At 45.7% G+C, this 26,380-nt stretch overlaps 1 protein-coding gene across 1 annotated transcript; it reads right to left on the bottom strand.

Annotated features, from left to right (window-relative positions):
• Positions 1-533: 533 nt before the first annotated feature.
• Positions 534-23,505, bottom strand: Copz1 (COPI coat complex subunit zeta 1). The gene is made up of 9 exons (XM_038343315.2): positions 23,420-23,505; positions 10,219-10,287; positions 8,525-8,606; positions 7,843-7,934; positions 5,359-5,414; positions 3,844-3,921; positions 3,678-3,729; positions 2,308-2,346; positions 534-1,575 (listed from the first exon to the last, which is right to left on the bottom strand). The coding sequence occupies exons 1-9, from the start codon at positions 23,435-23,437 to the stop codon at positions 1,528-1,530; spliced, it is 534 nt and encodes a 177-aa protein (XP_038199243.1). The 5' UTR covers positions 23,438-23,505; the 3' UTR covers positions 534-1,527.
• Positions 23,506-26,380: the final 2,875 nt, after the last annotated feature.

The raw sequence follows: 26,380 nt of genomic DNA, 5'->3' as shown, positions 1-26,380 counted from the left end.
CAGGCTCTACGCCAGCCCAGCCACATTCATTTGTGCGAATAAAGGTGGAAGAGGGGGAGGGGAGCGGGCTCTGGAGGGACGGGGAAATGGCGAGAAGAGGTTATTTACACCACCGTCCTGACCTTCTGGAGCAGCGCTGGCTCCGATAAATAACCCGCTCAGTGCCTTTTCAGAGGAATGGGAGGTGCGGGAAGGGAGTAGGGGCTGGAGGAGAGCCCCCACGCAGGTGCGCGTCTCCGAGTTACTAATGGCTGAGGCGGGAGCAGGCAGCTGGCTTTGGGGGTGTGTGGGGAAGAACTCAGTTCCCCAAGTCTCCCACTGAGAAATTACCATCCCCACCCCACCCCTGGCGCCAATTTCCAGGCGAGGGGACCGAGAGATGCCAAGGAGGCAAACAGTCCCGTAAATTAGGAGCGGGAGTGCTAGGGAATCTCTGAGGTAGGAAGAAATATTGTAAGGAGAGGTGGGGGGGGGTTGGAGGAACAGGAATAGCTGCCAAAAAAGGGAGGAACAGAACCATCACACAAAGGCAGTTTGGAAGAGATTCGCTTTATTCCTCTGACGCACAGCAGCGTACAAGGTGGACTTCGCCTGACTCCATTTCTTGCAGAGTCCGCCTCCAGTCTGCCCACTTCAGCCAACGTAGGGGGCAGAATGTTTGCAGGGGAACGTTTTTCTAAGACATTTTCACGGAGATGTGGGGTCAAGGGGCAACATTTCACCCAAGAACGGGAATCCAAGCCTTAGAAGAAAGGCAGCCCCTCCGCTGAGGGGAAGGCTGGGGCAGAGAGGGAGAGCTCAACAGCAGACTGAAGAACCAAGGCAGAGGAAGGAGTATGAGTTGGAGAGCACAGAGGAACATGGCAAGGCCCAAGTCATGAAGGACCCTTTTCCCTCGGTTCTGTGTAGAAACTTTTCTGGGGGCTACCTCTGTTTTAGTTCCAAGGTCTGGCTTTGTTCCAGGCTACCAGAGGCCACACCAGGCAAAGACCTGGCAGGTGATACAGACAGAGAGGTGTGGTACAGACCTAGAGTAGGCACAGCAGCTTTGATGCTGAAGGCCAGATTATAGCAGAGACTGCACTGCCTGCACACTCACGGACAGGGCAGCAGGAAGGAGAGAAGCTGTGCAGCCCCTGCCACTCCACACCCACTTGGGCTGAAGGAAGGAGTCCTCCCCTTTGCTGGACATATGGGATGCTGGGATGAGGGCCCCTGGGGCACAGGGAGGGAAACTCAGCACATTCTTTCTCCTGCTTTGATCTGAAGTACAGCCATAGAAAAGGGCCAGGAGAGAATGTGGGGGTGGGAGAACAGTGTAGTAGGAAGAGGGTGTTTCCGTTGCCTCATTCAAATCTGCCCTTGAGTGGGAAGGAAGTGGGAGACAAATGACCCCAGAAAGGATAGAGATGCAAGGGTCCATTTTGATTCTCCAACATGACCCTAAGAGCATCTGTTGGGGGCCTGGATAAGAAGTCATAGCAGATGTGGGGTTTTGAGGCGCAAGGAACTGGGCATGAAACATCTTCACCGAAGGAGGGACCACTTGATCTGTTCTTTTGCTGACTGTAGCACCTGCAGAGACAAAGGCAGCACTGAGGAGGGCTTGCAAGCCATGGGGTGTGAGCAGGCTGAGGCTCTCCTTCCCCACACTTGCCTTCCCTCTCCTTAGAAGAACTGGGGATAGAAAAATCCCAAGGGTGGAAGAATAGGAGGAAGCTCTCTAAGGCCCTAGAGGATTGTCAGTTTGGGAAATTCCCCCCGAATTCAAATCCACTGGGGGGATGAAGAGAGAAGAGATATACCTGGGAGGAAAGAAAAAAAAGCTGGGGGTTATTGGACACAGTTATAAAAAGGAGATTATACATCCAGATGGGGAGGATTCCTACTGGGCAGACCCAGAGCTCTTCCCTTGCAGGCCCTAGGTCAGGCAGACAGTCTATCTGCCGTCAAGGCAGAAGGACGATCTACAGTCTGCACAGTTCAGAATATGAATTTCCAGCTCAGCCCTCATTTGAATAATAAGAGAAAGAGGAGTGTGTGCTCACAGGCACACAGACCATCTGCTTAAGGCAAGTCTCTGCCGGGGAATAAATCACTGCCTGAGGTATCTGGCAGGGAAGGTTTGAAGGGTACAGAAGGCGAGGCTGACAGTCAGGATCACAGTGAGAGAAGAGGGTGCGGCTGAGGACACTGTGCTCCAGGACAAGAGGCAGCCAGGCCACCTCACTGGTGTGAGGTCTCAATTCACACTTGGCTGTTAGGCTCTGTAATAACATGTGGAAAGGAGGAGGAAGAGAGTCATACCTGAGACACGGTCTGCTCTGTAAGGGGGACGTCCTCACCCTGTACAGAGATAAGCGTTTAGACTGGAGTCTGAAGCAAAGGCAAATACCCTAAACTTCTCAGCCCCTTCTTCCAAAGACCGAGCCACACTTTTACTCGGCCAGAGGGACTGTCAACACAAAGGGTCATTTTATCCATCCTCCACTGAGAGGCAGGGGACTTCTTAAAAGGGTTAGTTCATTCCAAGTAATCAGCAGGATATCTGATCCTTACCTCCCTTGACTCTGGGGTGAGGCCCTGATTCCCTAGTCAGAGAAGACCTTCCATGAATATCAATATTGGGGGGGGGGGGTAACAAAGGGAGCCAGGGGTAGTTTAATGGATACCGCAAGGCCTCATGGGTAACGATGGCATGTTAACTTGAAGAAATAAACTGCTGCAACAGCAGCCTAAGAAGGGGAAGGGGGAGACAGTGTGTGGAGGAACCCTCTCTCTTGCCACATAGAGACATATGTTATAGGAGAAGATTAAACTATGCAAATGGAGCCCACGGCAGTTAAGGGAGACTTCCCATTACCCAGCACTGGCAACTTTCACTCTGGAGGTCAGAGCTGGGACACTGGGAACTGGCAGTGCTGCTCTGTTCAGACATCGCTGCACCAGTTCCCAGGTGGACTCTGTGCACTATCATCTCCCAGGTGGACTCTGTGCACTATCATCTCCCAGGTGGACTCTGTGCACTATCATCTCCCAGGTGAACTCTGTGCACTATCATCTCCCAGGTGAACTCTGTGCACTATCATCTCCCAGGTGAACTCTGTGCACTATCATCTCCCAGGTGGACTCTGTGCACTATCATCTCCCAGGTGGACTCTGTGCACTATCATCTCCCAGGTGGACTCTGTGCACTATCATCTCCCAGGTGGACTCTGCACGCACTATCATCTCCCTGAGCAGATAGGAAGCTTCCTGCCAGTACCTCACACTCCTTTCTGCCACCACGAGCGCCAAGGAGGGCTGCAGTGCTGCAAATAAGAACTTCCTGAGAGACACTCCTGCGCCTCTGATGACTGGACCCATTCTCACAGCCACCCTCATGCTCCTTACAGTTTCAGAACCATGAATATTAATGCTTCTTTACTTTGTTCATTCAATATGTTTACATCAAAGTGGCCATTTTGTGCAAGATCATATAAAATGCTAGGTGCCATGTTAGAAAAACAAGTTCCTTAGCTTCTCTGGTACACTGAGGTGGAAAGGCAAGAGAAGGATCCATACATGTGTGAGGACAGGAAAAGGTAGGATGTGTTAGGAGCTGCACCCTCAGCTACACTCAGCAGGCTTAGCTTGAGAGAACCTGTGGAGAGAAGGGGTTGCACATTCCTGCTTACCCTCAAAGCCACCCGGTGCACCACTTGCTGGGGGTCGCTCTCTAGGATCACCCTACAAACACAAAGAAGATCATTGCTTGCTTGTCCTGTCCCAAAGGTAGGGATCACTGGCTGGTCAACCCACTTCCCTTTCCCACTCCAAATCTAGGCAGGGCAGAGAACTCACCCTCCATCTACAATTTCATCCACAGCCAAGAAGAGCCCCTCCATGTTCTCCAGCAGAGCTCTCTTTTCTACATTCTTCCTAAATCCCCAAAAGAGAAAAATCAGATTGTGTGTGAAAGGGATCCTGGGCTACTGTCTGAACAGGGGATCCTAAGCTAGACCAATAACTGTCTTCATTACCCCACAACAAGAAGTGTGTAAGGTAAAGAACCCTCGAGCTCTAGTGATCAAAATATCAAGAAAGGGAATCCAAACAGCCAACTTCTGGCTCCTGGGCTGACTACCTAGAACACTGCTGCTGGTGAATACAGCTCATGCCTGGAGTGGGTGCTGGCGGAAGGTGGGAGGGGTAGGATGCTGACAAACTTGTGAAGTCTCTCTGCCTTCACCCTCCCCCCAGGTCTGTTCAAGCCCTAAAACAAAGGCCAAAGAGGGGTGAGGAACAGCCAGGGGCTGCATCCACCAGCCACAGATCCGGTGGTTTGTGCATGTGGTCTGTCACATCCGTCAGTGCAACTCTTTTCTCTAGATTACCCAAAATTAAGTCTATTCATCCACCTGGCTGGGAAATAAATCATCCCCCTTCCTGAGGAAACCTGAGCCTTTGGCCTGCTGGTTTGTGGGCTGAGAGCGCCTGCTGTTCTCCTCCGGATGGATTTCTAAAAAGCCTTCACTTAGGAGCTGCTGTGGGTGAAGTTCAGCACCTTGAATGTTTTCAATAAAGTGTCTTACATTTTTTTCTTGCTGTGTGAATGGGAACAGAGGGCTACTGGGGAGGTAAGTAGGGCCAAGAGCACAGTGGGGCCATTCGATGTACAGGGAGACTATAAAGGCGTAGTAATGGAGACTGGCAATGTTTCACCTGGGACACCCCCTTTGTCCTTCCCCGCTGGCAACTGCAGAGGACAAAGCCTAGGAAAGTACCTTGGGGTTCAGAACAATGTCAGAATCACTGGACATTACAAGCGCAGACAAGGACATGGTACATGCATGTACTCTCAACTACTCTGGAGACTGAAGCAGGTAATCACATGTTCAAGAGCTGCCTGAGGTACAGTGTTCTAAGACAACTTAGTAAAACCTTGTCTTTTTTTTTTTTTTTTTTGGTTTTCGAGACAGGGTTTCCCTGTAGTTTCTAGAGCCTGTCCTGGAACTAGCTCTTGTAGACCAGGCTGGCCTCGAACTCAGAGATCCGCCTGCCTCTGCCTCCCGAGTGCTGGGATTAAAGGCGTGCGCCACCACCGCCCGGCTAAACCTTGTCTTAAATTAAAAGAAAACACCATAAAAGGTTTGGGGTGAGTAGCTCAGTGTAGAACAACTGCCTACCAAGGTTCAATCATAGTGAAGCCAAAGGAGAGACAGAGACTCCTCTGTCCCCAGTAAGAGAATCATCCCATAAGAGGATCGTGCTCTCCAGCACTGAACTAATTCCCCGGTGTGGCTCCGATTTCCCACAAATTCCAGGCCCTGAGGGAGAGGTACTTTCTCTTCCCAATGTAAACTGAGAACTGCTCACCTCAGCATCTGGCTCAAGGAGTCAAACAAGCAATTCAGAACAGCCATAAGCATCAACTGTTGAGAAAGAAGACAGAAGGTTCAAGACCCTAAAACTGCTACCCCAAAGCAAATCCCTCCACTTGCTTCCTCAGCAACACACACAGGTTTTCACAACGACCAGAGACATAATGTGAGGTGCAAACACAACAGAATTAGCCTCTGGTTTCTCAGAGAAGTTAATTCTGCTAAGCAATTCCACGAGTGGAAGTCTCTTTTCTTTTTTAATTTTTTCTTTCTTTTTTTTTTTTTTTTTTTTTTTTTTTTTTTGGAGACAGGGTTTCTTTGTAAAGCCTTGTCTGTCCTGGAACTAGCTCTGTAGACCAGGCCAGCTTCAAACTCACAGAGATCTGCCTGCCTGCTGGGATTAAAGGTATGCACCAACTGTGTTAAGTGAAGGTTTCTTTAAGACAGAAATTCAAACAGAACTTTGCTGACATAGTCCTCAATGTATCTTAGTTCTCTATGCATTTGCTTTTTATTAATTAAAGTTTTTGTTTGTTTGTTTGTTTTACGAGACAGGATTTCTCTGTAGCTCTGGAGCCTGTCTAGGAACTAGCTCTTGTAGATCAGGCTGGCCTCAAACTCACAGAGATCCGCCTGCCTCTGCCTCCTGAGTGCTGGGATTAAAGGTGTGCCCAGAAAGATTTATTTTTATTTGTGTGTATGTGCCACAAATATACAGGTGCCCACAAAAGCCAGAAGAGGGCAATGTATTCCACTTGAACAGGAGCTACAGATGGTTGTGAGCTGCCCAACATAGAAACCAAATTCAGTTCTCTGAAATAGCAAGCAATCTAATAGTAAGCAATCTCTCCAGCTGTGTTTCTTTTTGGTAGTAGTGTCTCACATTGCTTAAGCTGGTCTTCAACTAGCTATTTAACTGAGATGACCCTGAATTCCTAACTATACTTCCCAAGTGTATGCACTGTCATGCCTCTCCACCACTATGTCTCTTTGTTAGTTTATATTATGGATGCTCATGTTTGTCTGAATCTCTATCTGTGTATCACACATGTGCAGGGCCAAAAGAGGCTAGAAGAAGGCACTGGATCCCCTGGTATTGGAGTCATAGGCAGTGGTGAGTGGGTGCTGGGAACCAAACCCAAGACCTCTGGAAGAACAGCCAGTGCTCTTAACAACTGAGCCATCTCCAGCCCCTACCTCTATGTCTTTACTAAGCTACCCGATGGGTTAGTAAGGAGAGAAATCATAAATCCAGCAAAAGCTGAAGCCAGAGGAAGGTGGTGGAAGGTCCTTTTGAAAAACTTATTTATTTATTCATATTTTATGTATGAGTGCCTTGCAGGCCAGAAGAGGGCACCAAATCTTATTATAGATTCTTGGAAGCCACCATGTGGTTGCTGGGAATTGAACTCAGGACCTCTGGAAGAGCAGCCACTCTTAACCAGAGTCATCTCTCCAGCCTCCCATCTCACCCCAAGGTCCTTTTTAAAAATGATACTAGGGGTCAAATTCAGGATTTCAAATTTGCTAAGCACATATTTCACTACTAAGCTGCGTCTCCAGCCTCAGCTTGGGCTCTTGAGTCAAAACTAGGTTTGAATCTCAGCTGATTCTACATTTGTTATCCAATAGAGTTTAAGCTCATAAAACAGCTACTTCTGTAGTTTGACAAACATCAAATACAAATAATTTTAAGATTCTTTGTGGTTTGTTTTCTCATTGGTAAAACAAAAATAGTAATGCCTCCAACCTACAGAATGCTGCCAAGCTAAAACAATATACTTCAGAGTATATGCATAGCCCAGAGAGCTCAGCAGAACCTGATTTCCCAAACTCTTTAACTATGATGGAAGATTATCTAGAGACTTATTTACCTGCCTACTCTCCCAGAAGTTGCTACCACCTGAAATAAACAGATTTTCCTGCATACAGGAAGGGTAGGACTGCACTCACGGTCCCACTTTCAGTGTGAGACTTCATCCTATATGTCTTCACCATGATCTAGAGTACACACACCCTTGACCACACCTTTATTTATTTATTTATTTATTTATTTATTTTGGTTTTTTGAGACAGGGTTTCCCTGTAGTTTCTAGAGCCTGTCCTGGAGCTAGCTCTTGTAGACCAGGCTGGCCTCGAACTCAGAGATCCGCCTGCCTCTGCCTCCCGAGTGCTGGGATTAAAGGCATTTACTAAATGTTTACTAAAAACATTCTAATTGGACATGGTGACTCATACCTATAATTCCAACACCTGGAAACAGATTTGAAAATAGCCTGTGTTATACAGTAAGATTCTGCCCCTTAAAAAAAAAAAAAAGACCTGGGAAAACTTCCTTTCTGACTGACTCTAAAGAATTCTTTATGACCTTGCCAGACATCAGAAGAAAGTGGCTCCACAAAGTCCAAAACTAATGGCTGTGTCCCATCTATGGTTTCAGAAGCAACATCAGAGGTAGCAAATGGGCAGGGATTCTCACCTCGTTTTCATAGGAGCTGCCAATCACATAGAAATAGAGGTCGATGCTACTTTTATAGACCACTGTCAGCCCTTCCAACAGAGCAATTTCACCTTGGGAAGAAAGCAGAAACTGAATGGTGGGAGAAGAGGAGACAGAATAGGAGCTCTCATGAATTCCTGGGGCAGCTGTGTGGGCCAAGGAAAGGTCAACTGTAATGACCTCCAGGCACTAAAGCTATCTATTGTTTATGGGGTTGGCAGAAGGGACACAGACACTCGGGGGAGTCTAAATACATGTCTCTAACTCTCCCTCCCCCACTGCACCTACTTTCCTCCCTGTGTATGAGGCAGGACACCAGCGATCCTTCGGAGGTGAAAATGCAGAGCGGTCACCTTTACAGGCTTCCATTTCCCTGCCCTAATGGATGCGGTACAATAAGCAGAGCTGCAGTTAAATTTGTCAGGTGAGGCTCATAAATCCAGGGACTAGACAGGTAGCTAACAGCCAAGCTTCTAGCACGGTATTCCCGCGTGAGGTACACTCACATCCCCATTACATTTCTGAAGAGTTTATTATATGAGGGGAGGAAGAGAAAAGAAAGAGAGGAGGCCGCATCATTTTATCTTTTTCTACAGTCTTGCTGACACCCCTTTCCCATGGTTCCCCCCAACACAGGGAATAGTGAAGGAGAATGACCTACTATCTGTCCGATGGGTCTTGTTGAAAATGTTCTTCTCAAAGGCCTTTTGCTCCTTGACACTGGGATAGGTGTCGTCATAGTACTAGTGGGAGGAAAGGAGACAGGGTTGGGTCATCATAGCTGCGAGCCCAGAATGATTAGTGATTGTTCTACTTGGGGTGGGAAAGGAATACTAAGAGAAGAAAGGTCTGCAGAGGCAGGGAATGGGAGTGAGTGATGGAAGAAAAAGAGGGCGAGATGGAGGGAAGAGAGAGAAGGGAGAGAGAGAAAGAGAGAGAGGAGAGAAGGAAGAAAGGAAGGGAGAGAAAAGAAAAACGCTTGCTGCCAAGCCTCACAACCTGAGTCTGATCTCCAGAGCCCACAAGGTAGAGGAAGAGAGCCAACTCCTGAAAGCTGTTCTCTGACCTTCTCGAATAAGCATACACACACACCCACAAAAGAAATAAATGTATGGGGGACTGTCCTGTAATCGATCCTACTGTCATAATGCCATCTCTAAGAGTGAGGGCAAAACCTACCAGCTTAGGTTTTAGGTTTTTAGGTTTTAGGAGTAAGGACACACCTACTACATACTTCCCAGGGGCTGCCCTGGTCAGGGACAGTGTGAGGAATAAGCACACTAGATGCAGGAGTGCATCCTCAGACTTCCCGTCACTGCAGGAAGACCAGTCCTTTCTTTTGGGAGTGAATGCAGGGGAGATGGTTTTGTTTTTCCAGACAGAGTTTCTATGTAGCCCTGGCTGTCCTGGAACTAGCTTTGTACACCAGGCTGGGTTTGAACTCAGAGATCTGCCAGTCTCTGCTTCCTGAGTACCCAAGTGCTAAGATTAAAGGTGTGTGCCACCACTACCTGTCTGGAAAAACCACTCTTTTACTGAGCTGTGGAGAAAGGCCATACAAATCTCTTCCACAGCAAGGCAAATCCATGTGCTGTTCTCCTACACATCTTGGCTGTTTCTGCCTGCTCAGAGAAGGGGGCAGTTAAGCATTTCACAGAGCCCACTCCCAAGCACTCCTAGCAAGGGGCTGGAGATGCGGGCTGCTAAATCGCCTGCTCTTTAGGGGCTAATCCGTCGCAGTCAGCTGAAGACCTATGACAGGTCTGGCATTTAGTAACTGGATAACTGTTTCCAAAGGTGTCCTGCATAGTTACATCCAATTACAGGGAGGAACAGCTGGTGAATTCTAACTAATCTCCACCTGCTGATTGATTTATGCTCTGCTCGCCCAGAGTTAATACACCAGGGACAGAAGGTATTTCTACAGGAGGGGGAGAACGAAAGAGAGGGGTGTCCTTTCTCCTCTCAATCCATCCAAAGTTAGCAACGCCTCCCTGGGACATGCAGTGTGGTGAGGACACCACAAACCTAGGTCTACAAGTCAGAAACTGGAAGACTCCCGGGAAAAACTCAGGTTGCAAGACAAAGTAAGAGAGACAGGGGCAGAAGGGGCAGACGGGACAGTCGGGACATAGACAGACAGCTTCTAACATTGAGAAACTGTTGTGTTTTGGAACTAAGGTACCAAAGTTCTTCTCTGCTCTGATGAGGATGACAGAGGAAGTTCAAGGTCTGAGCACAGCTGGAAGAAAGCACTCCAAGGGACAGAAGATTGCCAACTTGGATTTATCTGGAGTGGTCAAGGTAAGATGGAAGAATTCTCAAAATCATGATACTCTTGAAAGGAAATCTCACCTTAGCAAAGAGTCGATCTCCATCATTGTCCAGAATCAGGACGGCCTTGACAGTGTACAGGGAGGGCTCCTGAGGAAATATGAGCACAGCTTCAGTTTTGAGGGCTCTACCATTACTAGCAAGCCTAATAATAATAACTTCCTTCCCTGGTCCCACTGGGGTCCATGCCCCCTATGGCAGCATGGTTAGGTCTCATACCCCCCACCCCCAGAATAACCAAGTGGAGGTAGACGGACTGAACTGAGGAAGGTTTCAATGGAGGCTCCAAAGCAGACATAGAGACAGCCCAGACTCACAGGCTCTCATCAAGAAAGGTTACGCTGGGGGCTGGAGAGATGGCTCAGTGGTTAAGAGCACTGGCTGTTCTTCCCGAGGTCCTGAGTTCAATTCCCAGCAACCACATGGTGGCTCACAACCATCTGTAATGAGATCTGGCACCCTCTTCTAGCGTGCGGGCAAACATAGAGGCAGAATGTTGTATACATAATAAATAAATAAATCTTTAAAAAAAAAAGAAAAAAAGAAAAGAAAAAGAAAGGTTACGCTGTTATTTCCAGATCCTAAGGCCAAGTCACTTTTCCAAATCACCCTCCTCCTTGCCTCCTGGGCACAGGTGGACATGGAAAGTGACCATGCTAACAAATGAGCATTGCTTGTCTGAAAGAAGGTTGTGTACTTAGTTACTGCAGTCTCAAAGCAAGCCAAACACAGCAGAAGAAAAGCATTTTGTACACGCATGTGAATGCGTGCACACACATACACACACCAGGTCTCCAAGACAGACACCATCCAAAAATTTACATATATAACCTTTCCTCTGCTATATATGAACCATTATCACTTAATCTGTTAGGATAAAAATCAACCTGAATCATAAGTGTGGTAAACAGAAAAATATTTGAGAAGTCCAAAGGTCCAGGAGGTAGCTAACAGGAGGGGACTTTTCTCTCACTACCGAGAATAGAACTAAGGGCTTAGCATGTGGTTCAGTGCTACAGTGAACGTTTAGTATGCAGTGACCCCCTGGGTTTAATCCCCAGCCACTCCCCTCCAAAGAGAACAGCTGACACTGGCTCCCGCAGACACCCCAGCCATAGCTGACACTGGCTCCCGCAGGCACCCCAGCCACAGCTGACACTGGCTCCCGCAGACACCCCTGCCGCAGTCGTAAGGACACTTCACAGCTCTCTCAGCTGCAAACAGACGTAACATGAGTCTATTAAGTCTGGTGCTCTCTCCTCTGTCCTCATAACTTTCAGAAGGGAAGAACAAGAGGAGCTGGCAGTGTGTACAGAAGGCCTCTGTCACTCACATTGTCACTGACAATCTCACCAATAAATACTACTTTCTGCTACTTCTTGTGCCAAGGCAAGACTGTCTGCTTTGCTTTCCTGGCCGTGTTTGACAAGGACACAAGGCAGAAGAAGTATCCAGACACTGCAGCACTGTAGAGGTAAAGTGAGGCTCTGGAGGCGTGGGGCTCCACAGAGAGACGCAACCTTAGCTTTAAGAGAATGGGAAGTTTCCAGGCTTTTCTAACATTATTATTATTATTATTATTATATTATTATTATTGATAGGGTCTCTCAATATGTAGCACAGGCTGCCCTTGAGTCCACAAGATCCATCCGCCTCTGCCTCCTAAGTGCCATCACTTATGTTATTATTTTATATGTACGGGTGTTTTCTACATGTATGTTTGTGCACCATCTATATGCACCCTAAAACTGGGATTACAGATGTCATGTGGGTGCTAGGAGTTGAACCCCGGTCCTCTAGAAAGGAAGCTAATGCCTTTTTTAAAATTAATTAATTAGTTAATTTATTTTTTGGAGATAGTGCCTCACTAAGTAGCTCTGGCTGTCCTGAAACTCACTCTGTAGACCAGGCAGCTCTTGAACTCACAGAGATCCCTCTGCCTCTACTCTGGAGTGCCGGGATTAAAGATTGTGCTACCACTGCCCAGCAGAGCTAGTGACTCCTAACTGCTGACCTCTCTCTCCAGCCCACTAACCTTGTCTTTTGAAAATGGGGTAAGAGGGCTGGAGAGATGGCTTCAGTGGTTAAGAGCTCTCACTGTTCTTCCAGAGGATCAGGGTTCAACTTCCGGCAACCACAGGGAAGCTCACAACTGTTTGTAACTCCAAGATCCAACACCCTCACACAGATCTACATGCAGGCAAAACACTAATGCAAAATAAATTTAAAAAGAAAAAGAAAATGAGATAAGAACTGGGCAGGTGGCACACACCTTTAGTCCAATAACTCAGAAGAAACCCTATCTCAAAAATCAAAAGAAAGGGGCTGGAGAGATGACTCAGAGGTTAAGAGCTCTTCCAAAGGTCCTGAGTTCAATTCCCAGCAACCATATGGTGGCTCACAACCATCTGTAATGGGGTCTGGTGCCCTCTTCTGGCCTGCAAGCATACACACAGACAGAATATTGTATACATAATAAATAAATAAATATTTTTAAAAAATCAAAAGAAAGAAAATAACCTAAGAAACAAAATCTTTGTTTTCCCAACTTTTTTTTTTTTTTTTTTTTTTTTGAGACAGGGTTTCTCTGTGTAACAGTCCTAGCTGTCTGTCCGGGAACTCACTTTGTAGACCACACTGGCCTTGAACTCAGAGATTTGCCTGCCTCTGCCTCTCATGTGCTGGGATTAAAGGCATGCACCACCACTGCCTGGTCTGATTTAAATTGTTAAGGAGGCTAATTTTTGATGAGGCTCTGTCTCAAAAAGAAAAAAGAAACAAACCAAAACATTGATTTTTGTGTTTTTTGTTCATCAGTTCATCTCAAGTATCCAGAGCAATACCTGGAATATTTCTCAAAATTTGTTCAAAATTGAGAATAAAGTTTAAAAAGAAATCTCTTGGTGTGATGATATACTAGAACCAGATTTTACATCTAAGTGGATTTTGTAGTGAGACCATTTGGGGTGCCATCACCAACTCATCCTCTCCTCTGACACACTTAAAACTGCTCATCCCAGACATAAAGCTCTCTGGAATAACGGACAGGAACACCTCCTCTGCAACTGGGGAGCTGTGCTGTCTGGCAGAGTCTTCTGAGTCTAGTCTGAGACATCACAAATAGAAGTTGTTCTTCTAACTCCTAGTTCTACACAGAAAAACCACACAGGGCAGGCTCTGTACCATAGTAACTAGCTCAAGTACCAAAATTGAGCCCTCAATAGGAATGAGTTTCCTTAATGGACAAAAGTCCCGATAAAGGAAATGGTTATGCCCCTCCATCCACACTCACGGCAACCATAGAGGGCTAGCTGCCCACAAGTTGAAACTGGACCGTAATCTGGCATTGGTGACTGTTCTTGCAGCCAGAGTTTGGCATTTCAGGAAGAAATGGGAGCATACACCCCCACCCCAGTGCACACCAAAATCCCTAATGGCCACCTGCCAAGTGGGAGAGCCAACGTTCTTGTGGCTAACACTGTCTAAGCACCTAAACAGCCATGCTGACAACTGAGAAACATAGCCCAGGGTTCTGCTCCCGGCTCTTGTCACTGCCTTCCTAGAAGATGTGATCAAAGAAACCTCAAAGCAGAAACCCAGAGTCTTCTTCTTGGGCACAATAAAAGACAGGGAAAGGAGAAAGGAGAGACCAGCTTTCAGGAACCAACATTCTGGGAAGGGAGGGAAGGCAGGACAAAGGTCTGACCATTGCAGATTTGCAAAAGAAAAGTCACAAGGAAAGTTGAGGGCTTAGGCAGGAGGAATGCACTTGAAGGCATCACTCTGCTGCAGCAGAGCCAGCTCTCCTAACTTCTCCTGCCACCTCCTAACTCTAGCTGGGCCCTCTTCACCCTATGGTCTTTATCTCTTACAAGTGGGAAGCCTGAGAGTTCCCTTCATGTCATAAAGTCAGCCAGTTCAAAGGTGCCAGAAGCCATTGCTCTAAGTTTTGCAAAAGGCACATTTATAAATAACTTCCAGATACTAAAAATGTGCTTCACTGGGCTAGAGAGATGGTTTATAGGTTAAGAGCACTGACTGCTCTTCCAGATGTCCTGAGTTCAACTCCCAGCAACTGCATGGTGGCTCACAACCATCTGCAATAAGATCTGGTGCCCTCTTCTGGCCTGCAGACACACATGTAGGCAGAACACTATATACATAATAAATAAATAAAATCTTAAAAAAAAAAAAAGAACAAATGAGCTTACTCATGAACTGGGCTTTGACCTTGTAATACATTAAAATGCTGACTCCTGGGGGCTCGAAAGATGGCTCAAAGGTTAAGAGAACTGACTGCTGTTCCAGAGGTCCTGAGTTCAATTCCCAGCAACCACATGATGGCTCACACCCATCTATAATGAGATCTAGTACCCAGAACACTATATACATAATAAATAAATTTAAAACAATAAAATAAAATGCTGACTCCTGGAAAAGACCCTACAATTTTAGGATCATATTCAAAGGGCTGAAAAGATCTATTCTTCCCTCTCACTTCCCAAATGGGCAGCTGCTAGAAAGCTTTCGAGACAAAGTTCTGTGATGCACTGACTTTCAGAGCCACAGCCTGAGTGTATAACAGAACTTCACCTCAAATGCTAATTGTGCCTGCAAATGATGGATGGGCAGACTGACTTGTGGGAGGAGTACCAAGGATAGATTTTAATATCTGCTTTTATTATCAAGAAAACTAGAAAGCTGTCCTCAACCCCAGGACAGCTGAAATGCCATCCAACAAGCAATGAGACTGCTGCAAATAGCTCCCTGGTCTCAATCAGGGGCTGCGGAAACCTGATGGAAAAATGATGTCTGAGAGCCCCACAACCCACACTGGGAAGGCTAGGGCAAGAAGAGCCCTTCCCAGTGCTGCCCTCTGGGGGCCTTCTCGCTGACTCGCAGCTTCCTCAGGATTATAGCCCGAGCAAATGGTGCTAGAAAGGCCACAGTTTGCCTAACGCGTGAGACCTTGTGTTTAACCACACACAAAAAAAACAAAACAAAATACCCATCACCAAACTCTATTTGTGTGTATTTTGTATTTTAAGTAAAACTGTTAGAAATAGGTTCAGAAAAGAAGACATGGGAAGCTGACAGCAGTGGCTCACGCCTGTAGCCCTAGCACACAGGTGGTAGGGACAGGAGGAGCAAAGTTTAAGATCATCCACAGTTACTTAGCAAATTCTAGGACAGGCTGGGACAGAAGACCTTGTCTCAAAACACATAAAAAACAACAAACTTTGGAATTAAGTGTATTGAAAATATATACAGTAATAGTAAGGGAATACTTGAATAAGATCATTGTATTAACACCAAAAAATCCGGGAGGGACAATGTGTACGGCAGAGAAACAGAATATTTTAGAATTATGACTATTTGATGAATTAGAAGAGTTTAGGAGCATTTGCTGCTCCTGCAGAGGGCTCAGATTCAGGTCTCAGCTCCCAGTTCCAGGGGTTTCTGACACCCTCTTCTGGCCTCTGAAGGTTACTGCATGCACATGGTGTCCATATATGCACGAAGACAAAACATTTACACATATAAAATAAAACTTAGAACAAAATCTAGTTGCGATTCCTGGAAAGTTCTATGTTCCCTATTTAACCAAGATATTCTTGGGGCCATGGTAAAAGGGGGGAGTGCCTTGGCTTAGCAATGGATCTGACCAGCTGAAAACTAACAAAGCTGAGCCATGGTGGAGTACACTTTCAGTCTCAACACTCAAAAGACAGAGGCAGGCCAATCTCTGTGAGTTCAAGACCAGTCTGGTCTACTGAGTTAGCTCCAGGACAGAGAAACCCTGTCTCAAAAAAAAAAAATAAAAAATAAAAAAATAAAAAAAATTAGGCAGATCTCAGGGAGTTCAAGGCCAGCCTGATCCACAAAGCAAGTTCTAGGGCAGCCAGGAATATTATACAGAGAAATCCTGTCTCGAAACAACAACAACAAAAACAAAAAACAAACAAACAGAAAGAAGAAGACTCTTTTTAGGAACTGAGACTATAGCTTAGCTGTAGTGCTGCCTAACACACATGAAGCCCTGGGTTCAATCCCCAGTATGACATAAAACAGACAGGGCACCACATCCGTAATCCTAGTGCTGCTCAAGAGGTAGAGGTAGGAAGATCACAAGTTCAAGATTATTAGCTATGACAAGGTCACAAGCCTCTAAGACAATACCAAAATAAAAACAAAGTATGCAATCTGGGGTGATAGCTCAGTTGGTGAAAAGACTCTTCATGCAAGCCTGGGGACAACAGTCACAACCAGGTAGACAGCTGCTGAGGAGGAATGGCCTCCTACATCCATGCACTCAGCTGTGTGTGTGCGCGCATACGCACGCCCCCCCCCCCCAGCCCATACAGACAGGAAACATGGAAGTACAGGCATGGGACAAAACTTCTGCGAAGAGGAGGAGCTGAAGTCTGAACTCTGGGTGAGACATTAACTGAGTTTCTCCCAAAGGCTGGGCCTAGATCAGCTAAGGCTAATGCCTTTTTTTCATTAATTACACAGACCCTTGTGATAAGCTGATAAAATCTATGGACCTTGTTCCCATTGTAAAAACATGCCACACAGTTTATGATTTCAAGAAGTTCATAGACTAGGTTTAGAATGGAATGGTTTTTTCCTCTGGAGATAAGATTATGTAAAGAGCCTAGTTTGTGGCATACATCTTTAGTTCCAACATTCAAGTGGAAGAGGCAGACTGATCTCTGCAAGTTTGAAGACAGCGTGGTCTACACAGTGACCAGCCATAGCTACAGAGCCAAAAAAAAAAAAAAAAAAAAAAGACTGTGAAGAGGAAAAATTGAGAAAATGAGTGCTTTCCCTTCAGCCAGTTAACAACTTCAATAAAAATATGGGGGTCTTTCAAAGTTAATATGACCAAGGATCTCACTCAGACTGCAGGGGATAAGTAAGGACCAGCACTATAGCCTTCAATAGCCGACTTTGGTGTCCACACTGGGCAAGTTAATCAAACCTCAAGCTCTTTAGGAATGCAGGGTACCAGGTCTTTGCTTTTCTTTCTTTTTCTAAAAGACTGATTTATTTGACATGTCTGAGCAACCAGCATTGTTAGAGAAGGCTATGATCAACTGTCAGTGCTGGGAATTACATGGGTTCTCTGTAAAAGCAACAATGCTCGCTCTTAAGTACTAAGCCATCTCTCTGAACTCCAGATATCATCTGAATGCTCAAAAAGCTGCAAAACTTCCTCCACAGGAGTCACACAGTTCCTAACTCTTCACCATTACCAAGGCAAGAGTCACAAAAATGAGGTGGTACTGCTGAACAGAGCAACAGGCCTGAGGGCTACATCAGAACACCCTACCACCTGAATTGGGTAATTCAGAAGCCCACACTTACATATTATTCAGCAAAGGAAAAATAATCAAGTGGGGCATGAGACATCTTTTGTTTTCTTTCCAGTGCTAGGGACAGATGGAACCCAAGGCTGAGTATATGTTAGGGAAGTATCACATCATTGTACTATATCCCTAGGCCTTGGATATCTAGTGTGAGACAGGGTCTCAGTGTATAGCCCAATCTAGCCTGAACTTTGTAATTCTCCAGCTAAGCCTCCCAAGTAATAGAATAATGGGTATGTGTTCACACCTGGCTGGACATCTAAATTTAAGAGACTCTAAAGTCCTAAATTCTTTTTCTTTTCCTTCCTTCCTTTTTTGCTTAAGACAGGATTTCTCTGTATAACAATCCCGGCTGTCCTAGAACTCTCTAGGTAGATCAGGCTATCTTCAAACTCTCAGAGATCCACCTGCCTCTGCTTTCTGAGTGCTGGGATTAAAAGTGTGCACCACCATCACCTGGCCAAGTCTTAATTTCTTAATGTGAATTTCTCTGTTTTCAAGGCAGGACATTACTACAGCTTTTAGCCTGGCCTCAAACTCTTAGACTTGGGTCAGGAGTCCTTCTGTCTAGGCTTTTTTAGTGCCACAAGTTACAAAGCCATTTTGGTGCATCCTTGGTTTATATCATGGTTAATCCTGCTGCCCCCTTCCAACTGCTCCTGAGAAAAAAGAACTAAAGGCTAGATGAGCAGCCTCTGAGTTCTTCAGTATAACACAACAGAAAAGATGAAAGCCAGGTTTGGTTGCACATACCGGTAACTCCTGCACGCAGAAGACCCTGCTCCCCTAGCTTCCCCACCAGACACATACATACACAAGTGGAGTGGAGGATAACTGGTTGACAGAACTTATTCAGACCAACTGGGTACAAATGGAATTATGTACGCTGATTGTGAGGAAGAAGGGAAGGAAAAGCCAGTAAGAGACAGACTTTCTTTTCTTTGATTTATTTTGGGGTGAGGGTGGGTCTCATGTATTCCAGACTGCCTTCAAGTTCTTATATAGCTGAGAATGACCTTGACTTTCTTCCAATCTTCCTGTTCCTATCTACGGAGTATTAAGATTACAGGTGTGTACAGCCATGTCTATTTCAGGATGCTAGGTAAGCGCTCTACCAACTGAACCACATCCCTAGCACCAAGATAAGCTTTTATCTGCAGCACATGAATTAAGTTACACAAAAGGATTTCCTGAAGACATGATGGTGACAGAAGCCCATTTGGAGGCCCTCACCAACACTGGATCTGGCCTCCCAGAGCACCTTCATCAGCTGTACTCCCTCTGTTATTCTAACGTAAGTGGTTGTACAAGCACTGATGATGCCTGTTCCATCCTTATTGTCCCCTCTAGCTCCTCCTTCCTCTGGTTTTCCTGACAATACCCTGCCAATATCAAGCCAAGTCATACCAATGGAATAAGAAACAGCAGGAAGAACCTAGACGAGAAGCCACCTGCCTTGAGGCTTCCTCACATAGATGGGCAGCTACACTCACAACCTGCCCCTCAAGCAGGACCTGGCTTTCCAGGGTCTGCTTTTCTTCGCGTAGAGGCATCCTCCACCCTTTCTGACCATGTGATGGTTCCCCTAGACCTTTGATATAATTTATACCTTGCCAGGGACCAACTCTTTCCCACCACTGTGACAGAGAGGGAAAAAATATATAAATAAATATGTCGGAAATCTATAACAAGGTCTTCTTAGAGGGCAAGACATGGGGAGAGTTAGAAGCAGCGTCAATTACTCTTTAGGGGTTTTAGTTCAAGCCAAGGTCTGCTTCTAGCAATCAACCATTAAAACAAGCCGGACACAGTAACAGCACAGTTTATTCTGATCATTTAATTTGAAGTGTCAATAAATTAAACTTCAATCAATTAAACTAGGTGTGCAATAACCCAGATGGACACCCTGACACCAACATAATCACAATAAAAAATTTTATGGCTGCCAGAGACCTCACCGGGGGCAGTGCTGGCACTGCTCAAGCCCTGGCTGAGAAATATATCTCCACAGCACAGGAACAAGGAGATTGCTTCTCCTAACGAAATGGAGGGCCAAGCACCAGCAAGGACACAGCTGGGAGAGGGGTGCAGGGGACTGCCAGGAACGAGATGGGAGTGCTTTGGGGGCTTAATGTAATTGATACCTTTGCCCAAAGCAGGGGGAGGGGGCATTTAGGCCAAATATCTCTGTTAGTGCCAAAAGAATTTAACAAAAGCCCCATTAAGATGATTCAGGAAGCAAGGGCAACAAGCCGGCATCAACCTTTGAGTCACTCGTGTTCACGGCCCCTCCTCCAGACACATGCACATCCCCGTGCACTTTAGAGGGCCTGATATTTGAATGGGACATGGAAATCAGAATTTTGTCAGTTTTAGGATAAAATACTAAGGGGAGACAATGGACAGAATTGAAGTCTAATCTGTAAGACACTGGGAAAGCATTCTGAAATTCAAACCTGGAAACAGGAAGAAAAAAATCAATGTACAAATGTTTTAAAGATCTGAACCACTATAGTAATTCAGCTTTGAGGGTTAAAAAAAAAAAAAGCAAAGGCCGAAGGAAAACATAAGTTATTAACTTTAAGATTCAAAATTATAAATGGAGAATGGCAAGCACAGACTCCTCTCCACTAACTGAGAAGAGAAGAGACGGCAGAGACAGCAGCAGAGGAGGGTGAAGCCAGGACAGGCTGGGAGCTGAGAGATGAAGGACTGAAGGAAGATTATACAAACTCAATTATGAGCTAAGGCAGGAATGACTCTTTTAAAAGATTTACTGTATGTATATGGCTGGTTTTGCCTGCCGTTGTGTGTATCACCTGCATGCCTGAAGCCCAAAGCCAGAAGAAGGTGTGTATGTATGTATGTATGTATGTATGTATGTATGTATACACGCACACATACACAGGTTTGGGGGTTATTGTTTGGTTAGTTTTTTGAGACAAGATTTCTCTGTGTAGACCAGGATGACCTCAAACTCAGAGATCCACCTGCTTGCCTCCCAAGTACCAGTGGGTATTTTATCCTCAACAAAACTGCATACAACTGATCACTGAAAGGAAATTCTGCACAATGAAGAAATCTAAGAACCTACAGAAACATCAGAGAGAAACTTGGTGAGAAACTAGGAGATTACAAACCCAAGCCCGGCTCTGTGTTTCAAAAAACAGAGATTTGTTCTGGGGGAACAGAGAAGCCAAAGCAGAATGAAGATGTTGTGCCAGGCTTCACTGGAGAGTGTGCTAGTGGCAAAGACTCAGTGTGGTTTTCAAAGTAAAGGTAAGGACCAGGCGGTGGCACACGCCTAGGCAGAGGCAGGCGGAGCTGTGAATTCGAGGCCAGCCTGGTCTACTGAGCGAATTCCAGGACAGCCAAGGCTGTTACACAGAAACCCTGTCCCAGAAAAAAAACAAAACAAGAAAGTAAAGGTAAGGGGCATCCAAGCAAGTTAGCAAGGATGTTACTACATGTAGCAGGTTAGTTCATATGAAAGTGGAAGGATGAGGAAGAAGCAGGCTGAGAGACCACACAGAATAAGAGGGGCAGAGAAGGAAGAGAAATGACAGAGATTATCTGAATAACTTAACTCTCTCAGTACTGGGGCCAAATATAGGGCCTTTTAAAGCCAGCTGGATTATGTGCTCAACCATTGCACTACACCTAGCCCAACAGAACCAACGGGAATATCACCTTCCTTGCTCTTTTTGCTTGTTCTTCTTTTTCAAGATAGGGTTTCTCTGTGTTGACCGAGCTGACCTGGAATTTGCTATGTAGACCAGGCTGTCTCAAACTCTAAGATCCACCTGCCTCTGCCTCCTGAGTGCTGAGTTAAAAGTGTGTGCCATCACCGCCCAGCACCTTCCTCATTCTTTAAGCTAGTTCTACTAAATTAATTTTGGTGGTTGGTTTTTGTTTGTTTGTTTGTTTTTTGAAACAGGGTTTCTATGTGTAATAGTACTGGCTGCCCCGGAACTCACTCTGTAGACCAGGTTAACCACAAACTCACAGAGATCCTCCTGCTTCTACCTCCTGAATTAAAGGTGTATGCCACCAACACCTGGCTAATTTTTGTTTTATAAGACAAGATCTTATTCTGTAGCCCAGGCTGGCCTCAAACTAGCAGCTGTTACAGCCTCAGCCTCCTGAGTGCTGGGGTTATAGGTGTTAGCCACACACCTGATTAAAAAGGTTAAAAACATCCAAGGAGACCAATTCCACAGACTTTATCCACATCTGTTATCAGATTTAAAAAATTCATTAACTGGGCTGGAGAGATGGCTCAGAGGTTAAGAGCACTGGCTGCTCTTCCAGAGGTCCTAAGTTCAATTCCCAGCGACCACATGGTGGCTCCCAACCATCTGTAATGAGATCCAGTGCCCTCTTCCTGACTGTAGGAATAAGCAGACAGAATACTGTATACATAATAAATAAATAAAATGTTAAAAAATTAAAAAAAATCATTAATTGACTGGTATAGTAAGTACTTGAAGATACTCAAGACAGTAAGCATTTTGCTTCAACTTGCCCAACTCACATAATGAGAGTAAATTTTGTTTGACATTTGAAAAAAGGGAAGTAAGAAAATATAGGCAGATGGGTCAGCAGTAAGTGCTTGCTATACACACATGAAGGTGGACCTGGTGGTCTGCCTTGGTTGTGTGGCAAAGGTGATCCCAGTATGATCTAGATGAAACCCTCACTCACGCTGGCACGGCGGCACACACCTTTAATCCCAGTGCTTGCAAAGTAGAGGGAGGCGAATCTCTGTGAGTTTGAGGCCAGCGAGGTCTACACAGTAAGTTCCAGAATAGCTGGGGTTCCAAGGAGGGAGAGAGAACGAGAGAGACCCTGTCTCACACAAAACAAAACAAACAAAATAAAAACCAATTTTTTTCTTTTAAAAAAGAAAGAAGGTAAAACTTGTTTTGTTTTCTTTTATTGACAGGGTTTGACATGTATGCACACAAGGAATCCAAAGGAAAACAGGAGCCAAGGAAGACTCGATGGAAACAATCCTGGAATTCACCTCAAGGAAAGAATCTGAAAGTTAAATTCCTACACTAACACACAGACACAGGCAGACAGACTCAGGCATCTCCAAACTGCCCACCAGTGCACGTGAAGATATGCTGTCTGATCCTATTTTAAAGGGGTAGTGTTCTATTTGAACAAGCAGAAAGGATCAGACAAAGGAGCTAATGCATTCCTGGAGCCACCACAATTCTTATGTAACCAGAGGAAGGTCCTACAGTTCCTAAAGTCTGAAGGAGGAGGGAAAGAGGACGGAATAAGGAGTCAGAAAAAATATCCAAAATCAATACTAGCTCTAGCAGGCATTCCAGAACTTGGATGCAGTGCTGATTCTCAATCATGACAGAATTATATACTAAGGATTAACAAGAAGCAGAAAACATGAGGAAGTCGACATGGAATTGTTAATTATTGTATCCTGACCACCACCAGGAGTATCTGAGGCTGATAAACCACCTCTATTCTGTTGTTGCAACTTGAGGGGAATATGACGGTTGAGGGAAATTCAAGTAGGTGTGGTTCACAATGCTAACCATCTGGGAGAACTTGAAAGAACTCATCCAGCACACTCAGAACTGTCCTAAGGACCCCGCCTGCTCTCTTCAACTTTGCCTCCGACTCTGCCCTCTTCCCGGCAAGGCTTCCTCCTCCGAACGCAGCTCTGGGTCCCAAGTAGGCCACACTCGCATTCCTCGGGCAGCGGGAGCTTCGGCCCCCGAGGCCTGCCCGGAACTCCCCTCTCCCGGCCCCAACTGCTAAACCCCGCCTCCCGAGCCCTCTGGACAGCACGGCGGCGCCACCGGCCCTCCAACTCCTACCAAAATCAGTGCCTCCATCTTGACCGCAGCTGCTGTCGACGTGGAGGCGCACAAGCGACGTCGCCGCTGATTGGCTCTGAGTCTTCACGCAGCCCCGCCCCAGAAAAGCAGCATTGGGTGAGGATGAGCCAGGCTTCGCTTCCTGACCAGTCGGCGTAGTCGCTCGTGTCCCGGACGCGAACTGTCCAGCCAGAAGGAGCGGGTATCTGATTGTCACTTGGAATAGTCAATGAAAGGCCAAAACCTCACCACAGGAGAGGCGGGAGGTTGGGGCGGTGTTGTTTCCATGGGAACGGAGGAACCGAGTGTTACTTTGCTATTGGTAGGAGGAGGCCACGTGATCCCGTCAGCCTCTAATCCGCACTCGCTGTAGGGGGTGCTATGGCTCTTTAGCCCTTAGCAGCGGCCTTGCTGAGGAGTCCTTCCTGCCCGAACCCGGATTCTTAGCGCCTCCTTTAGGTCCTGCGGGATATCCACAGCTGCTGTCGTTCCCTTGGGTCATCCCAACAACCTTCACCGTTGAGCTAATCAGCTATAACCAGCCATTAACTCGACGAACCAAGGTCTCCAGAATTATATCTGGATGTGCACCATGTCACATGAACACATAACCAATAAATTTTTAATGTAATATATATGTACATATATACATATATATATTAATTTCTGGGGCTTGGAAAAATGGCTCAGTAGTTTAAGAGCTCATACTCTTCTTGTAGAAGATCTGAGTTTGTTTCCCAGCTCCCAGGTCCCACTCAGTGCTCAGCTCCCGAGAATCTGCCGCCCACTTTCGGCCTGGAGGTGAGGGAGGGGATTGAATTTATATGGACAATCCCCACTACTCTTAATTTTTTTTCCAAATGAGAAATTTAGGGAATTGGAGACCAGAGAGGATGGAAAGAATAAGGACCAAGGACCAAGGAAGAAAGAGATCTAAATGGATTATTCCGAGTGAGTAAAGGAGAGGGTTGTAGTTGGGCGTGGTGACACCACCTTTAATCCCAGGACTAGGGAGCCAAAGGCAGACAGATCTTTATGAGTTTGAGGACAGCCTGGTTTACAAAAAGAGTTCCAGGCCAGACAGAACTACACAGTGAGACGGTGGTTAAGAACACTGACTGGTCTTCCAGAGGCCCTGGGTTCAATTCCCTGGTGTATATGGGTACACATTTGCGTGCTCGCTTAGAGCGACTGTGGCTTTCCAGTAGGGAAGAGCCCTTACAAAATAAGAAATACGAAAAGTTTTCTGAATGATGGGGATTTCATAATAGGAGTTGCAGAAATTTGGTTCTCCCATGCCTCGGTTCCCAGCCCTAGAAAAATCCAAAACCACTACCTTTTGAAATATTCCTTTAGAAACTTCTAAAAGTGCATGCAAACTTACCAGAGCTTTTCTTTTTTTCTTTTTCTATTATTTGTTTGTTTGTTTGTTTGTTTATTATTGTTTTGAGACAGAGTTTCCCAGTAGCTATGGAGTCAGTCCTGGAGCTCGCTCTGTAGACCAGGCTGGCCTCAAATTCACAGAGATCTGCCTGCCTCTGCCTCCTGAGTACTGGGATTCAAGACGTCCAACCACCCGGCCAGAGTTTTTCTTGTAATTTCAGAATGCAGCTGAGAAAAAAATTCAATATAAAAATGAATTACATAGTTAATATATGCTAAGAAAAGAAGTAATGATATTTGTGGTGAAGTATCGCTTAATAAGGTTCAAATCTAAACAAGATAAAAATGGGGTGGTTTTGTGTGTGTGTGTGTGTGTGTGTGTGTGTGTGTGCTTTGTTTTTGAGACAGGGTTTCTCTGTTTAACAGCCCTAGTTTTCCTGGAATTCTCTTTATAAACCAGGCTGGCCTCAAATTCACAGAGATCCACCTGCCTCTGCCTCCTGAGTGTTGGTTTTAAAAGCGTGTGCCACCATGCCCAACTTGGTTTTTACAGGGTCTCAGTAAGTAGCCCTTACTGACAGAATTTCACCTTCTTCTGCCTCCCAAGGGTTGGGATCACAGGTGTGTGTCATCACACCTTCACACTCAGCTAGGTTTGGCTTTTTCTACTGATGGACAGTTATCTAATCTGAACACCACTAGCCTGTTGTGAATTATTAGTTTAAAATGTGTTATATTCATTTATGCTGTGAAATCTTTGTTTAATGATGCAAAGATGTGTTGCATCCTTTCATGTTACATTTGTTTAACTCTGTAGAGCTGTGTTACTTTCTTTGCCTAAAATATGTGACCTGTCTAATATAGAGATGAATGGTCAATAGGTAGACAGGAGAGAGAAATAGGTGGGGCTGGCATGCACAGAGAATAAATGGGAGAAATCTAGGGACAGGTGAGGAATGAGAAAAGGGGGCAGGAGGATGCCAGGAACAAGTCACCCAGCCACACAGTCAGCCATGGGGTGTAGTACAAATAATAAAAACCCAGAGACAGAAATATGGGTTCAACCTGAAGGTCAGAAAAGCAAAATAGCCAGTTACTGGCTCTTATCTCTACCCCAGTCTGAAATGACGGTCCTGTCTCCAGGAGTCTCAGAATGAGACTGTGTCTGTGAGCTGTCTCCTCCCATTTTATAATCCTCTCTAGGGATGGGATTAAAGGCAAACACCAACTGGTTTCTATGGCAAACTAGTGTGGCTACTGGGATTAAAGGTGTATGTCACCACTGCCTGGTCTGTACAGCTGTCCAGTAAGGCTGTTTTACTCTCTGATCTTCAGGCAAACTTTATTTATTAAAATGTAAATTAAATATCATTACTACTAGGAAAGAAAGATATGTACAATAATGGAAAAAGCCTAGAGGCAAAACATAAGGAGAAATTGCGCTGTGAAATAATCCTTCTGCACACTGTGAATGTGCTGCTCTCACAGTTAATAAACAGCTGATTGGCCGGTGGCTAGGCATGGTTTTCAGGGCAGAGGAGACTCCATGAGACATAGATTGGGCAGGATGGGAAGGAC

The sequence above is a fragment of the Arvicola amphibius genome, chromosome 9 (assembly GCF_903992535.2).
Source record: "Arvicola amphibius chromosome 9, mArvAmp1.2, whole genome shotgun sequence".
NCBI lineage: Eukaryota > Metazoa > Chordata > Mammalia > Rodentia > Cricetidae > Arvicola > Arvicola amphibius.
This window is presented reverse-complemented; position numbering and strand designations above follow the sequence as displayed.